Source organism: Salvelinus namaycush, chromosome 27 (genome assembly GCF_016432855.1).
Source record: "Salvelinus namaycush isolate Seneca chromosome 27, SaNama_1.0, whole genome shotgun sequence".
In the NCBI taxonomy this organism is placed as follows: Eukaryota; Metazoa; Chordata; class Actinopteri; order Salmoniformes; family Salmonidae; genus Salvelinus; species Salvelinus namaycush.
This window is the reverse complement of record NC_052333.1, coordinates 7416676-7434640: the sequence shown is the minus strand read 5'-3', so window position 1 is coordinate 7434640 and position 17965 is coordinate 7416676. Positions and strand designations below refer to the sequence as shown.

At 42.1% G+C, this 17965-nt stretch overlaps 1 protein-coding gene across 1 annotated transcript in view; it reads left to right on the top strand.

Annotated features, from left to right (window-relative positions):
- The window catches only part of LOC120022156 (focal adhesion kinase 1-like), a 249631-nt gene that overhangs the window by 153922 nt on the left and 77744 nt on the right, over positions 1 to 17965 (top strand). Inside the window, exons 5-7 of the mRNA XM_038966022.1 lie at positions 6212 to 6299; positions 9890 to 9969; positions 10107 to 10169. Coding sequence (XP_038821950.1) covers positions 6212 to 6299; positions 9890 to 9969; positions 10107 to 10169 — 231 coding nt within the window. The remainder of the gene's footprint in view (positions 1 to 6211; positions 6300 to 9889; positions 9970 to 10106; positions 10170 to 17965) is intronic.

The following is a 17965-nucleotide window of genomic DNA, read 5'->3' as shown; positions in this document are numbered from 1 at the left end:
ACTCCAGTGTTAATTTGCTAAATTGTAATTACTTCGCTACTATGGCCTATTTATTGTGTTACCTCCTTACTCCATTTGCACACACTTTATATAGATTTTTCTATTGTTATTGACTGTACTTTTGTTTATCCCATGTGTAACTCTGTGTTGTTTTTTGTCGCACTGCTTTGCTTTATCTTGGCCAGGTTGTAGTTGTAAATGAGAACTTGTTCTCAACTGGCCTACCTGGTTAAATAAAGGTGAAATAAAAAATAATTAAAAACATGCATTAGTGCAGCAGCTGTTCTGGACAACTGTGCGATCAGTGTGAGTAAAACCTTTAAACAGGTTAACATTCACAAGGCTGCAAGTCTAGACGAATTACCAGGACGCGTGCTTAGAGCATGCACTTACCAGCTGGCAAGTGTTTTCACTGACTTTTTCAACCTCTCCCCAACACAGTCTGTAATACCTACATGTTTCAAGCGGACCACCATAGTCCCTGTGCCCAAAAACGTCAAGGTAACCTGTCTAAATGACCATCTCCCTTAGGCAGACGTGTAGCCATGGAATACTTTGAAAGGCTGCTCATGGCTCACATCAACACCATCATCCCAGACACCCCGGACCCTCTCCAATTCACATACTGCCCCAACAGATCCACAGAAGATGCAATCTCTATTGCACTCCAAACTGCCCTTTCCCACAAGGAACACATTTAAATTTGAGTAATTTAGCAGACGCTATTATACAGGAGCAATTAGTGTTAAGTGCCTTGCTCAAGGGCACAACGGTAGATTTTTTACCTAGTCACCTCTGGGATTTGAACCAGCAACCTTTTGATTACTGGCCCAATGCGCTAACTGCTAGGCTACCTGCCGCCCTGTGAGAATGCTGGTCATTGACTACAGCTCAGCATTCAATCCCATAGAACCCTCCTAGCTCTTCACTAAGCTAAGGACCCTGGGACAGAGTACCTTCTTCCATATGTTTGGGGAGTCTCTCACATGCCTTTTGGTGAACACCAAACGGGTTTGCTTTTTTTTTCTTTAAGCAATGGCTTTTTTTCTGGCCACTCTTCCGTAAAGCCCAGCTCTATGGAGTATACGGCTTAGTGGTCCTATGGACAGATACTCCAATCTCTGCTGTGGAGCTTTGCAGCTCCTTCCGGTTTATCTTCGGTCTCTTTGTTGCCTCTCTGATTAATACCCTCCTTGCCTGGTCCATGAGTTTTGGTGGGCGGCCCTCTCTTGGCAGGTTTGTTGTGGTGCCATTTTCTTTCAAAAAAAATTCATAATGGATTTAATGGTGCTCCGTAGGATGTTCAAAGTTTCGGATATTTTTTTATAACCCAACCCTGTACTTCTCCACAACTTTGTCCCTGGCCTGTTTGGAGAGCTCCTTGGTCTTCATGGTGCCGCTTACTTGGTGGTGCCCCTTGCTTAGTGGTGTTGCAGATTCTGGGACCTTTCAGAACAGGTGTATATATACTGAGATCATGTGACACTTACATTTCACACAGGTGGACTTTATTTGAATACTGTTGCAAAGCACTGTAAATAGTTAGTCTGGGTAGCTATTTGGTTAACTATCTGCATTTTCACTTTTGCACTATTTGTTTTTTTTACTCATCACATACGCTGCTGCTACTGTTTATTATCTGTCACTCTATTCCTAGTTAGATGTACATACAGTTTTTTCCTCAATTTCCTCGTACCCGTGCACATCGACTCGGTACTGGTACCTTGTATATAGCCAAGTTATTGTTACTCATTGTGTATTTATTATTACTTTTATTATTACCTGTTTTACTTTTCTATTTCTTTATTTTCTTTAACTCTGCATTGTTGGGAAGGGCCTGTAAGCATTTCACTGTTAGTCCACACTTGTTGTTTACGAAGAATGTGACAAATAAATACAAATTAATATAACATTTGATTTGATAACTGTATATAGAGTTCCAGCTCTGTGACTAGAAGACTGGTGTCAACCTTAGCTCTGCGACTAGAAGACTGGTGTCTACTGTAGCTCTGTGACTAGAAGACTGGTGTCAACTGTAGCTCTGTGACTAGAAGACTGGTGTCAACTGTAGCTCTGCGACTAGAAGACTGGTGTCAACTGTAGCTCTGCGACTAGAAGACTGGTGTCTACTGTAACTCTGTGACTAGAAGACTGGTGTCTACTGTAACTCTGTGACTAGAAGACTGGTGTCTACTGTAACTCTGTGACTAGAAGACTGGTGTCTACTGTAGCTCTGTGACTAGAAGACTGGTGTCTACTGTAGTTCTGACTAGAAGACTGGTGTCTACTGTAACTCTGTGATTAGACGTATTGTGTCTACTGTAGCTCTGTGACTAGAAGACTGGTGTCTACTGTAGCTCTGTGACTAGAAGACTGGTGTCTACTGTAGCTCTGTGATTAGACGTATTGTGTCTACTGTAGCTCTGTGACTAGAAGACTGGTGTCTACTGTAGCTCTGTGACTAGACGACTGGTGTCTACTGTAGCTCTGTGACTAGAAGACTGGTGTCAACTGTAGCTCTGTGACTAGAAGACTGGTGTCTACTGTAACTCTGTGATTAGACGTATTGTGTCCACTGTAGCTCTGTGACCTAGAAGACTGGTGTCTACTGTAGCTCTGTGACTAGAAGACTGGTGTCTACTGTAGTTCTGACTAGAAGACTGGTGTCTACTGTAGCTCTGTGACTAGAAGACTGGTGTCTACTGTAGTTCTGACTAGAAGACTGGTGTCTACTGTAACTCTGTGATTATACGTATTGTGTCTACTGTAGCTCTGTGACTGGAAGACTGGTGTCTACTGTAGCGCTGTGACTAGAAGACTGGTGTCTACTGTAGCTCTGTGACTAGAAGACTGGTGTCTACTGTAGCTCTGTGATTAGACGTATTGTGTCTACTGTAGCTCTGTGACTAGAAGACTGGTGTCTACTGTAGCTCTGTGACTAGAAGACTGGTGTCTACTGTAGCTATGTGACTAGAAGACTGGTGTCTACTGTAGGTCTGACTAGAAGACTGGTGTCTACTGTAGCTCTGTGACTAGAAGACTGGTGTCTACTGTAGTTCTGACTAGAAGACTGGTGTCTACTGTAACTCTGTGATGTAGCTCTGTGACTAGAAGACTGGTGTCTACTGTAGCTCTGTGACTAGAAGACTGGTGTCAACTGTAGCTCTGTGACTAGAAGACTGGTGTCAACTGTAGCTCTGCGACTAGAAGACTGGTGTCTACTGTAACTCTGTGACTAGAAGACTGGTGTCTACTGTAGCTCTGTGACTAGAAGACTGGTGTCAACTGTAGCTCTGTGAGTAGAAGAATGGTGTCTACTGTAGCTCTGCGACTAGAAGACTGGTGTCTACTGTAACTCTGTGACTAGAAGACTGGTGTCTACTGTAGCTCTGTGACTAGAAGACTGGTGTCTACTGTAGTTCTGACTAGAAGACTGGTGTCTACTGTAACTCTGTGATTAGACGTATTGTGTCTACTGTAGCTCTGTGACTAGAAGACTGGTGTCTACTGTAGCGCTGTGACTAGAAGACTGGTGTCTACTGTAGCTCTGTGACTAGAAGACTGGTGTCTACTGTAGCTCTGTGATTAGACGTATTGTGTCTACTGTAGCTCTGTGACTAGAAGACTGGTGTCTACTGTAGCTCTGTGACTAGAAGACTGGTGTCTACTGTAGTTCTGACTAGAAGACTGGTGTCTACTGTAACTCTGTGATTAGACATATTGTGTCTACTGTAGCTCTGTGACTAGAAGACTGGTGTCTACTGTAGCTCTGTGACTAGAAGACTGGTGTCTACTGTAGTTCTGACTAGAAGACTGGTGTCTACTTTAGCTCTGTGACTAGAAGACTGGTGTCTACTGTAGTTCTGACTAGAAGACTGGTGTCTACTGTAGCTCTGTGACTAGAAGACTGGTGTCTACTGTAGTTCTGACTAGAAGACTGGTGTCTACTGTAACTCTGTGATTAGACGTATTGTGTCTACTGTAGCTCTGTGACTAGAAGACTGGTGTCTACTGTAGCTCTGTGACTAGAAGACTGGTGTCTACTGTAGTTCTGACTAGAAGACTGGTGTCTACTGTAGCTCTGTGACTAGAAGACTGGTGTCTACTGTAGTTCTGACTAGAAGACTGGTGTCTACTGTAACTCTGTGATTAGACGTATTGTGTCTACTGTAGCTCTGTGACTAGAAGACTGGTGTCTACTGTAGCGCTGTGACTAGAAGACTGGTGTCTACTGTAGCTCTGTGACTAGAAGACTGGTGTCTACTGTAGCTCTGTGATTAGACGTATTGTCTACTGTAGCTCTGTGACTAGAAGACTGGTGTCTACTGTAGCTCTGTGACTAGAAGACTGGTGTCTACTGTACCTATGTGACTAGAAGACTGGTGTCTACTGTAGGTCTGACTAGAAGACTGGTGTCTACTGTAGCTCTGTGACTAGAAGACTGGTGTCTACTGTAGTTCTGACTAGAAGACTGGTGTCTACTGTAGCTCTGTGACTAGAAGACTGGTGTCTACTGTAGTTCTGACTAGAAGACTGGTGTCTACTGTAACTCTGTGATATAGCTCTGTGACTAGAAGACTGGTGTCTACTGTAGCTCTGTGACTAGAAGACTGGTGTCAACTGTAGCTCTGTGACTAGAAGACTGGTGTCTACTGTAACTCTGTGATTAGACGTATTGTATCTACTGTAGCTCTGTGACTAGAAGACTGGTGTCTACTGTAGCTCTGTGACTAGAAGACTGGTGTCTACTGTAGCTCTGTGACTAGAAGACTGGTGTCTACTGTAGCTCTGACTAGAAGACTGGTGTCTACTGTAGCTCTGACTAGAAGACTGGTGTCTACTGTAACTCTGTGATTAGACGTATTGTGTCTACTGTAGCTCTGTGACTAGAAGACTGGTGTCTACTGTAGCTCTATGACTAGAAGACTGGTGTCTACTGTAGCTATGTGACTAGAAGACTGGTGTCTACTCTAGCTCTGTGACTAGAAGACTGGTGTCTACTGTAGCTCTGTGACTAGAAGACTGGTGTCTACTGTAGCTCTGTGATTAGACGTATTGTGTCTACTGTAGCTCTGTGATTAGACGTATTGTGTCTACTGTAACTCTGTGACCAGAAGACTGGTGTCTACTGTAGCTCTGTGACTAGAAGACTGGTGTCTACTGTAACTCTGTGACTAGAAGACTGGTATCTACTGTAACTCTGTGACTAGAAGACTGGTGTCTACTGTAGCTCTGTGACTAGAAGACTGGTGTCTACTGTAGCTATGTGACTAGAAGACTGGTGTCTACTGTAGCTCTGTGACTAGAAGACTGGTGTCTACTGTAGCTCTGTGACTAGAAGACTGGTGTCTACTGTAGCTCTGTGACTAGAAGACTGGTGTCTACTGTAGCTCTGTGACTAGAAGACTGGTGTCTACTGTAACTCTGTGACTAGAAGACTGGTGTCTACTGTAGCTCTGTGACTAGAAGACTGGTGTCTACTGTAGCTCTGTGATTAGACGTATTGTGTCTACTGTAGCTCTGTGATTAGACGTATTGTGTCTACTGTAACTCTGTGACCAGAAGACTGGTGTCTACTGTAGCTCTGTGACTAGAAGACTGGTGTCTACTGTAACTCTGTGACTAGAAGACTGGTATCTACTGTAACTCTGTGACTAGAAGACTGGTGTCTACTGTAGCTCTGTGACTAGAAGACTGGTGTCTACTGTAGCTCTGTGACTAGAATACTGGTGTCAACTGTAGCTCTGTGACTAGAAGACTGGTGTCTACTGTAGCTCTGTGATTAGACGTCTTGTCTAATGTAGCTCTGTGATTAGACGTCTTGTCTAATGTAGCTCTGTGATTAGACGTCTTGTCTAATGTAGCTCTGTGATTAGACGTCTTGTCTAATGTAGCTCTGTGATTAGACGTCTTGTCTAATGTAGCTCTGTGATTAGACGTCTTGTCTAATGTAGCTCTGTGATTAGACGTCTTGTCTACTGTAGCTCTGTGACTAGAAGACTGGTGTCTACTGTAGCTCTGTGACTAGAAGACTGGTGTCTACTGTAACTCTGTGACTAGAAGACTGGTGTCTACTGTAGCTCTGTGACTAGAAGACTGGTGTCTACTGTAGCTCTGTGACTAGAAGAGCTTAGAGTACAAAACCCCTGGTCCCTTCTGTGTTACATGCTTCTGTGTTTTGTCTAAACAGTGACATATTCCTCCTCTCCAGATATGAGCTGCGTATTCGCTACCTTCCAAAGGGATTCCTGCACCACTTCAGTGAAGACAAACCCACACTCAACTACTTCTACCAGCAGGTGAGACAAACAAAAAAATAATGTAATCAAGTTAATCACAGGATTTCCTGTGATTAAATGCAAATTCAGAAATTACTTTCATTTGAGCTGTAATTTAAGATTCTTTATACAAAAAGCATTACAAGAATATTGATGTCTTGATTTTGTTGAAAATAACCTTTGTGAAATCATGTGAATTAGTAAAGCACACTTTCTTTAACCTCAATGTCAACTTTGACATCACATTGTTGTTTTTAGCTGTATAGATTATATATTTGGGATGTTTTCAGTTTATTGTGAATGCTTTCAGACAATGCGATTAATAGCTTGTAAAAAAAAAAACAAGTGCACTAAAATTACAAAAAGCTAACGAGTTAATTGATGAACTCTGGCAGCCCTAAAACAGACCCCAAAACATTATCCATGGGAGTTGATTAACAGAGAGACAGCCTGGTTTCTAACAGGCCATTTATTCAACCACACTGTAACCGCTGGTGGAGGCATATAGCACTTCTAACAGTGTGTGTATGTGTTTGTGCAGCCATGTGTGCAAATGTGTGTGTGTGTGTGTCTGTGTCTGTCTGTGTCTGAGGGATCCAAGCCTTTACTGTGTGTGTGTGTGGGGGGGGGAGTGTATGGGTGCAGTAGGGGGGAGGTATTAGGGCGTAACACACGGTGTGTAGCCACCCGCGGGGCTGTAGAGGCAGATAGGTGAACTGGGTTAGTGGGCCTAGGGGGACTCTGCCTGGTGTCTGGCGCTCTAGGGAAGAGACACTCCCTCCCATCCAGACGGGGGAGAAGAGAGGCCATTTTTACAGCAGCGGAAAACATTTGGGCTCACTTGTGAGTTTTACTCTTGTGGTTTTAAAATTCAAAAGGCACTTGCACATCTGAGCTATCTTTGTTTCAGGTGCATGGTAACAGTTGAATAACATGAGAGTAAAAAGAGGAAACCCGCACACTGCTCTTTATTAAGCTTTATGTATGGGCCTCGCCGCCTTCATCAGAGCTTATTGAGAGCAGTGATACTAGCAAGAGCAGTGTGCTGGGTTCCTCTTTCTACTCTCATGGTTTTGCTGAGTGCCAGCTGAGAGGAAAATGGTACTGATGGAAGGTGAAAGGTCAGTGTTTGAAGGGCTAATCATGGAGCATGAAAAGAGCTTCTGTCCTGAATTCAGTCTGGTATGGAACAACACTTTCAGGAAGCAGGTTCTGTTTCCATGATCTACAGTGGCAGAATCAATGTCTCTATTGGTGTTAGAATACAAAGAGCTGGAGCTCAACATGACAAATGGGACATTCAGAGAGGACATAATAGCCCATGAAACAGTGCTCGCTATCATTCAGAAGCAAACATTCATCTGTCTCAGGAAATGTCTCGCTCTGTGTCAGTCTGCCAGTGTTGTATTGCTATCACTGCAGGTGCACCCACCCAGCCTTTGTCAACCAATATCACCGTCAGGTTCTTATGGGCTGTTATTATGGGTGATAAGATTTAATGTCTCTGCCACTGTCTGTCTCTCTCACTCTGTCTGTGTCTTTCTGTCTCTCTCTCTCTGGAGGGATGGATGGAGTGTTTGTTGAAGAGCTGTATAGCAGTAAGGTCCCCCTCAATGCCTTTGTACCCTGTGTCCTACCCCTCATTCTAGAAGTCAGTGTGTTCTAACCCTCATTCTAGAAGTCATTGTGTTCTACCCCTCATTCTAGACGTCAGTGTGTTCTAGCCCTCATTCTAGACGTCAGTGTGTTCTAACCCTCATTCTAGACGTCAGTGTGTTCTAACCCTCATTCTAGACGTCAGTGTGTTCTAACCCTCATTCTAGAAGTCAGTGTGTTCTAACCCTCATTCTAGAAGTCAGTGTGTTCTAACCCTCATTCTAGACGTCAGTGTGTTCTAACCCTCATTCTAGGCGTCAGTGTGTTCTATCCTTCATTCTAGAAGTCAGTGTGTTCTATCCTTCATTCTAGAAGTCAGTGTGTTATACCCCTCATTCTAGAAGTCAGTGTGTCCTACCCCTCATTCTAGAAGTCATTGTGTTCTACCCTTCATTCTAGAAGTCAGTGTGTTATACCCCTCATTCTAGAAGTCAGTGTGTTCTACCCCTCATTCTAGACGTCAATGTGTTCTATCCTTCATTCTAGAAGTCAGTGTGTTATACCCCTCATTCTAGAAGTCAGTGTGTTATACCCCTCATTCTAGAAGTCAGTGTGTTCTACCCTTCATTCTAGAAGTCAGTGTGTTCTGACCCTCATTCTAGAAGTCAGTGTGTTCTGACCCTCATTCTAGAAGTCAGTGTGTTCTACCCTTCATTCTAGAAGTCAGTGTGTTCTAACCCTCATTCTAGAAGTCAGTGTGTTCTACCCTTCATTCTAGAAGTCAGTGTGTTCTGACCCTCATTCTAGAAGTCAGTGTGTTCTACCCTTCATTCTAGAAGTCAGTGTGTTCTGACCCTCATTCTAGAAGTCAGTGTGTTCTGACCCTCATTCTAGAAGTCAGTGTGTTCTAACCCTCATTCTAGAAGTCAGTGTGTTCTACCCTTCATTCTAGAAGTCAGTGTGTTCTAACCCTCATTCTAGAAGTCAGTGTTCATGTGACATCTGCTTGCTCTGCCCTGTGTAAAGCCCCCATACTCCCTCCACACAGAAACACCCCCATACTCCCTCCACACAGAAACACCCCCATACTCCCTCCACACAGAAACACCCCCATACTCCCTCCACACAGAAACACCCCCATACTCCCTCCACACAGAAACACCCCCATACTCCCTCCACACAGAAACACCCCCATACTCCCTCCACACAGAAACACCAGGGCCCAGATTCACAAAACCTTCTTAAGAAGACATTTCTTCTCAACTGCAATTGGTTCTTTAACTATAGAAAGTTAAGCAAAGTTGCTATTCCTCTAAAAGGTTATTGGAAATGTTATTGCGTTATTTCTTATGTTTCTCCTTAAGCAAAAAGTTAAGAAAGAATTAGATTCTTGAAAATAAAGTTATTGGATTTGTTCTTGGAAATGATGTTAATTCCAAGATAGCTAAACCCTTGTCTTAAACTCAGGGCAGTGAGAAAATAAGCTAATGAAAGCAATTTAACATGTATAATTCACTCACAAACTTCATCTGAAAGTTTCAGTATTTATTATTTGACACTCAAGAACATGTTTTAGAACAATAATCTCAGTATGAAATATGCTAACATGATTGCCATTGCTAGCTAGATAGCTAGCTAAAAAAGTTTGTAAGAAGATATTTGAGAAGTTTGGAGGAAAATCATGAAATCTTAATATATTGTTAAGGAATCGCACTGACAAACTATCTTATGAACTTATTTTTTTTGTTCTTAAGAAGCTTCATACATGTTTGCGTATGAAGTGTTTTGTGAATCTGGGCCCAGGTTACCAGCTAGTCTTTAGTTTTTCAATACCAGAAAGTAAAGCACTTCTGCGTTAAAGCCACCTGTTCATTGTGATGTTGGTTGCAGTATTCTAGACTCCCATTCTAAAACCAAAACCAAATCAAAGTGTGTAGGTCATATGCACAGAAAAAAACAAATACTAGCGTAATGGGGCAATAACATGAAAACATGTCTTCGGTTCTGTCTTTCAGGTGAAAAATGACTACATGGTGGAGATAGCGGATCAGGTTGAGCAAGACATTGCACTTAAGTTGGGATGCCTTGAAATCAGGTCAGTTTACAGTTATCCAAGATTGGTCAAATGTTCTGTTCTCTCATGAGCGCTAGCTAGCTCCCATGTTGTTACAGTTCTCATTGACCCCCCCCCCCCCCCCCCCCCCCACTCACCAAGACATGTTTCCCTTACAGGAGATTCTTCCGGGAGATGCGAGGAAATGCCCTGGACAAGAAATCTAACTATGAACTATTAGAGTAAGTCCCCTTTGGCTTGATTGTCATCTGTTAATAGCTTAGGTTTCTCTGCTCACTGTAAGAATCAACTATTCAGTCAATATTGTAGGTCTTTGTTGATCTTTACCCAGAAACAACTAGAGGAATTCCTATAAAGGGGATATAATGCATTTATTTATGTATAATTTACATATAATGTCCTGAGATATCCTATAACCTCAATACACAAAATCATCTTGAAGTGGACTATTTTTAGCTAGTACAGTGAGATCAGTACCAATGGTAGCAGCAGGCTTGCCTAGTGTGTTAATGGGTTATATGATAACCATCCTTCATAAAGATCACATAGGTCAACCCAGTGTATTAACGGGTTATATGATAACCATCCTTCATAAAGATCACATAGGTCAACCCAGTGTGTTAACGGGTTATATGATAACCATCCTTCATAAAGATCACATAGGTCAACCCAGTGTGTTAACGGGTTATATGATAACCATCCTTCATAAAGATCACATAGGTCAACCCAGTGTGTTAACGGGTTATATGATAACCATCCTTCATAAAGATCACATAGGTCAACCCAGTGTGTTAATGGGTTATATGATAACCATCCTTCATAAAGATCACATAGGTCAACCCAGTGTATTAACGGGTTATATGATAACCATCCTTCATAAAGATCACATAGGTCAACCCAGTGTATTAACGGGTTATATGATAACCATCCTTCATAAAGATCACATAGGTCAACCCAGTGTGTTAACGGGTTATATGATAACCATCCTTCATAAAGATCACATAGGTCAACCCAGTGTATTAACGGGTTATATGATAACCATCCTTCATAAAGATCACATAGGTCAACCCAGTGTGTTAACGGGTTATATGATAACCATCCTTCATAAAGATCACATAGGTCAACCCAGTGTGTTAACGGGTTATATGATAACCATCCTTCATAAAGATCACATAGGTCAACCCAGTGTGTTAACGGGTTATATGATAACCATCCTTCATAAAGATCACATAGGTCAACCCAGTGTATTAACGGGTTATATGATAACCATCCTTCATAAAGATCACATAGGTCAACCCAGTGTATTAACGGGTTATATGATAACCATCCTTCATAAAGATCACATAGGTCAACCCAGTGTGTTAACGGGTTATATGATAACCATCCTTCATAAAGATCACATAGGTCAACCCAGTGTATTAACGGGTTATATGATAACCATCCTTCATAAAGATCACATAGGTCAACCCAGTGTGTTAACGGGTTATATGATAACCATCCTTCATAAAGATCACATAGGTCAACCCAGTGTGTTAACGGGTTATATGATAACCATCCTTCATAAAGATCACATAGGTCAACCCAGTGTGTTAACGGGTTATATGATAACCATCCTTCATAAAGATCACATAGGTCAACCCAGTGTGTTAACGGGTTATATGATAACCATCCTTCATAAAGATCACATAGGTCAACCCAGTGTGTTAACGGGTTATATGATAACCATCCTTCATAAAGATCACATAGGTCAACCCAGTGTATTAACGGGTTATATGATAACCATTCTTCATAAAGATCACATAGGTCAACCTAGTGTATTAACGGGTTATATGATAACCATTCTTCATAAAGATCACATAGGTCAACCCAGTGTGTTAATGGGTTATATGATAACCATCCTTCATAAAGATCACATAGGTCAACCCAGTGTATTAACGGGTTATATGATAACCATCCTTCATAAAGATCACATAGGTCAACCTAGTGTATTAACGGGTTATATGATAACCATCCTTCATAAAGATCACATAGGTCAACCTAGTGTATTAACGGGTTATATGATAACCATCCTTCATAAAGATCACATAGGTCAACCTAGTGTATTAACGGGTTATCTGATAACCATCCTTCATAAAGATCACGTAGGTCAACCTAGTGTATTAACGGGTTATATGATAACCATCCTTCATAAAGATCACGTAGGTCAACCCAGTGTATTAACGGGTTATATGATAACCATCCTTCATAAAGATCACATAGGTCAACCCAGTGTATTAACGGGTTATATGATAACCATCCTTCATAAAGATCACATAGGTCAACCCAGTGTGTTAACGGGTTATATGATAACCATCCTTCATAAAGATCACATAGGTCAACCCAGTGTGTTAACGGGTTATATGATAACCATCCTTCATAAAGATCACATAGGTCAACCCAGTGTGTTAACGGGTTATATGATAACCATCCTTCATAAAGATCACATAGGTCAACCCAGTGTGTTAACGGGTTATATGATAACCATCCTTCATAAAGATCACATAGGTCAACCCAGTGTGTTAACGGGTTATATGATAACCATCCTTCATAAAGATCACATAGGTCAACCTAGTGTATTAACGGGTTATATGATAACCATCCTTCATAAAGATCACATAGGTCAACCTAGTGTATTAACGGGTTATATGATAACCATCCTTCATAAAGATCACATAGGTCAACCCAGTGTATTAACGGGTTATATGATAACCATCCTTCATAAAGATCACATAGGTCAACCCAGTGTATTAACGGGTTATATGATAACCATCCTTCATAAAGATCACATAGGTCAACCCAGTGTATTAACGGGTTATATGATAACCATCCTTCATAAAGATCACATAGGTCAACCCAGTGTGTTAACGGGTTATATGATAACCGTCCTTCATAAAGATCACATAGGTCAACCTAGTGTATTAACGGGTTATATGATAACCATTCTTCATAAAGATCACGTAGGTCAGTGGTTCTCAAACGTCTCCTGGGGACCACCAGACGTTTCACAATGTTGTTGTAGCCCTGAACTAACTCACCTGATTCAACTAGTCAAGGGCTTAATGACTAGTTGACAATCTGAATCAGGTGTGCAAGCTGTGGAACAGTTGAAATACATGGACCATCTGGGAGTCCCCGAGGAGCGGTTTGAGAACCCCTGACATGGGTAAAAAGAGCCGTGGCCATACGTTTTTGAAACCTCCTCCAGGGTCTTAGGTCTGCGGGCCAACATGCTTGTCTGAGCTATGCTATTTGATCAAGTTTGAGAGGTCACCTTAATCATGCCCGTTTCTAACAATGCATTCCAATTAGTCCTTTTGTCATATGCTCAGGCCTTCAGTCTCTAACTAGGCCCGCTAATCACTAACATCTCTCTCTCTTTTCTCTGTATTGATTGAAAAAAATGGAGGTCACTTTTTTTTTTTTACATCTTACGCCTGATGGATGAATAGGAGAGGGGGAGAGAGACCAAGACCTCACATTGTGTTCTGCCTCCTTTCAGAGGGAAGAATCTCTCTCACACCTCCTTCCTTATGCAAGGAAAATGTATGGCTGCATCCCAAAATGGCTCACGATTCCCTACATAGTGCACTATGAAGCCCTATGGACCCTGGTCAAACGTAGTACACTATAAAGGGTGCCATTTGGGACGTAACCAATGTCCTACTTGGCTGGCTCCAAGGATATGCAAAGTTAAGGGATTTATTAATTCCACTGGGCCTGCAGGCAGGTTGTAAGGCAGGGCACTGCTAGCTGAGAAACATGCCTAACAAGATATGCAGACACTGGGGCTCATTGTGTTGGCTAGCATTAGTTACAGGTCAATCAATCCACTTACCCACATACACAGAGCCCATCACTGAGGGGGGAGGAAAGAAAGGGGAGAAAGGGGAAGGAGAGGAGCGAGAGGAAGAGGAGAGAGGGGGATGTACGGGAGCGAGAGAAGGAGGAAAAGAGAAGAGTGGGGGATATACAGGAGAGAGGAGGAGAGGAAGAGAGAAGGGAGCGGAGGAGGAGAAAGAAGAGGAGGAGGAGGAGGAGAGGAACAGAGAGGAGAGAAGGGGAGGAGAGGAGGAGATAAGGGTGGATGTGGGAAGGGAGGGAGGGAGAGAGAAAGAAAGGGTAGCAGGGACACTCCAATCAGAGAGTACTTCCAATCTGGGTGACTGATGGCTAACAAGGTGACAGACATGGAGGGAGAGAAAGGGGAAGGAGAGGAGGGAAAGAGGGAGGTTGAACAACCTGGTGGGAAACTTGGATTACTGTAGGGCCTGGGATTAATACTGAGCATGGGGGAAATCATAATGTTGTGTTTCAGCACTGCTAAAACTACAGAACAGGTTTCCTCTTGATTTAACATAGCTAGGCTACTTCCTACGTCCTTTCGTCATTATACTACATACAGTGGGGAGAACAAGTATTTGATACACTGCCGATTTTGCAGGTTTTCCTACTTACAAAGCATGTAGAGGTTTGTAATTTTTATCATAGGTACACTTCAACTGTGAGAGACGGAATCTAAAACAAAAATCCAGAAAATCATTGTATTTTCTGGGGGGGGGGGGGGGTCAATGTAAATAGTGCGGTGGCCATTTGTTGAATTGTTCAGCAGACTTATGGCTTGGGTTTAGAAGCTGTAAAGGAACCTTCAGTCCTAGACTTGGCGCTCCGGTATTGCTTAATGTGCGGTAGCAGAGAAAACAGTCTGACTTGGGTGACTGGAGTCTCTGACAATCTTTTGGGCTTTGCTCTGACACCGCCTATTATATAGGTCCTGGATGGCAGGCAGCTTGGCCCCAGTGATGTACTGGGCCGTACGCACTACCCTCTGTAGCGCCTTACGGTTGGATGCCGAGAAGTTGCCATACCAGGCTGTGATGCAACCGGTCAGGATGCTCTCGATGGTGCAGCTGTAGAACTTTTTGAGGATCTGGGGATCCATGCCAAATCTTTTCAGTCTCCTGAGGGGGAAAAGGTGTTGCCTTGCCCTCTTCACGACTGTCTTGGTGTGTTTGGACCATGATAGTTCGTTGATGATGTGCACACCAAGGAACTTGAAATTCTCAATCCTCTACAGCCCTGTCGATGTTAATTGGGGCCTGTTCGGCCCGCCTTTTCCTGTAGGCCACGATCAGCTTCTTTGTCTTGCTCACATTGAGGGAGAGGTTGTTGTCCTGGAACCACACTGCCTGGTCTCTGACCACCTCCCTATACGCTGCCTCATTGTTGTCGCTGATCAGGCCTACCACTGTTGCATGGACTCACTGTGTGTGCAATAATAGTGTTTAACAAGATTTTTGAATGACAACCTCATCTTTGTACCCCACAAACAATTATCTGTATGGTCCCTCAGTCGAGCAGCGAATTTCAAACACATATTCAACCACAAAGACCAGGGAGGTTTTCCAATGCCTCACAAAGAAGGGCACCTATTAGTAGATGGTTAAAAAAAGATAACATTGAATATCTCTTTGAGCATGGTGAAGTTATTAATTACACTTTGGATGGTGTATCAATACACCCGGTCACTACAAAGATACAGGTGTCCTTCCTAACTCAGTTGCCGGAGAGGAAGGAAACCGCTCAGGGATTTCACCATGAGGCCAATGGTGAATTTCAAATAGTTAGTTTAATAGCTGTGATAGGAGAAAACTGAGGATGGACCAACAAAATTGTAGTTACTCCACAATACTAACCTAAATGACAGCGTGAAAAGAAGGAAGCCTGTACAGAATAAAAAATATTCTAAAACATGCATCCTGTTTGCAATAAGGCACTAAAGTAAAACTGCAAAAAGAAATGGCAAAGAAATTAATTTTATCTCCTAAATACAAAGTGATATGTTTGGGGAAAATCCAACACAACACATTACTGATTACTACTCTTCATATTTTCAAGCATGGGGGTGGCTGCATCATGTAATGGGTATCCTTGTTTTCGGCAAGGACTAGGGAGTTTTTTAGGATAAAAATAATAGAGTTAAGCATAGGCATGATCCTAGAGGAAAACCTGGTTGTCTGCTTTCCAACAGATACTGGGAAATAAATGTACCTTTCAGCAGAACAATAACCTAAAACACAAGGCCAAATATACACTGGAGTTGCTTACCAAGACGACATTGAATGTCCCTGAGTGGGATAGTTAGTTTTGACTTAAATCGGCTTGACAATCTATGGCAAGACTTGAACATGGCTGTCTAGCAATGATCAACAACCAACTTGACAGAGCTTGAAGAATACAAAAAATAAAGTGCAAATATTGTACAATCCAGTTGTGCAAAGCTCTTACAGACATACCTAGAAAGACTCACAGCTGTAATCGCTGCCAAAGGTGATTCTAACATGTATTAACTCAGGGGTGTAGATAATTATATAAATTAGAAATTTCTGTATTTCATTTTCAATAAATTTGCTAAAACGTTTTCACTTTGTTATTATGGGGTATTGTGTATAGATGGGTGAGACTTTTTTTTTATTTACAGCAAAATATATCACAGCAAAATATGGAATAAGTCAAGGGGTTACCAGCAAAGCTTCATCATGTTAATGCCAAGGCAGCATCAATTTTCTGGCAGCTTTTCTGGCCCTGGCCTTATAAATGATGTTGATTGATTCTGGCCGGCGGAACGTAAATGGCCATGGGAGCGCCTCGTGTTTTAACAAGCTATCTTTTCATAGAGCACTTATGATGAATTGATTGTGTGGGAGGGAGGAATTTAAAGGCTTTAAAACCTACACTGTGACTCTTCTTCTCCTCTACTCCATCTCAAGGCCTCTCTCTCTCTCTCTCTCTCTCTCTCTCTCTCTCTCTCTGTCTCTGTCTCTGTCTCTGTCTCTGTCTCTGTCTCTCTCTCTCTCTCTCTCTCTCTCTCTCTCTCTCTCTCTCTCTCTCCTCTCTCCTCTCTCCTCTCTCCTCTCTCCTCTCTCTCTCTCTCTCTCTGGTTAGTCATTAGCCAATGTCAAGTTTAGCTGTTTTTACATCTCCCTTTTCTCCGTACACAGACCGATAAGCTATATTCAGAAGGTATTAATAACCCTTGAATTATTCCACATTTTGTTGTTTTATAGCCTAAATTAAATAGATTGCTTTTGTCAAAAATCTACTAACAAAACCCCATAATGACAAAGTGAAAACATGTTTTTATCAATTTTAGCAAATGTATTTAAAATTAAATACAGACATATCTAATTAACTTAAGTATTCACACAACTGACTCAATGCATGTTAGAATCACCTTTGGTGTGTTTCTGGGTATATCTCCAAGAGCTTTGCACACCTGGATTGTGCAACATTTGCCCATTTATTATTTCAAAAATTATTCAAGTTGGTTGTTTATCATTGCTTGACAACCATTTTCAAGTCTTGCCATAGATTTTCATGCCGATTTAAGTCAACTGTAACTATGCCACTCAGGGACATTCAATGTCGTCTTGGTAAGCAACTCCAGCGTAGATTTGGCCTTGTGTTTTAGGTTATTGTCCTGTTGAAAGGTGAATTCATCTCCCAGTGTCCGGTGGAAAGCAGACTGAACCAGATTTTCCTCTAGGATCTTGCCTGTGCTTAGCTCCATTCCGTAAAAATGTTTTCCCTGAAAAGCTCCCCAGTCCTTAATGATTACAGGCATACCCATAACATAATGCAGCCACCACTTTGCTTGAAAATATAACATTTGTTTTTAGGACAATATTTTGCAGTGTTACTTTAGAGCCTTATTGCAAACAGGATGTATGTTTTGGAATGATTTTATTCTGTACTGGCTTCCTTCTTTTCACTCTGTCATTTCGGTTAGTATTGTGGAATAACTTCAATATTGTTGATCCATCCTCAGTGTTCTCCTATCACTGCCATTAAACTATGTAACTGTTTTATAGTCACCATTGGCCTCATGGTGAAATCCCTGAGAAATGTCCTTCCTCTCTAGCAACTGAGATAGGAAGGACGCCTGTATCTTTGTAGTGACTGGGTGTATTGATACACCACC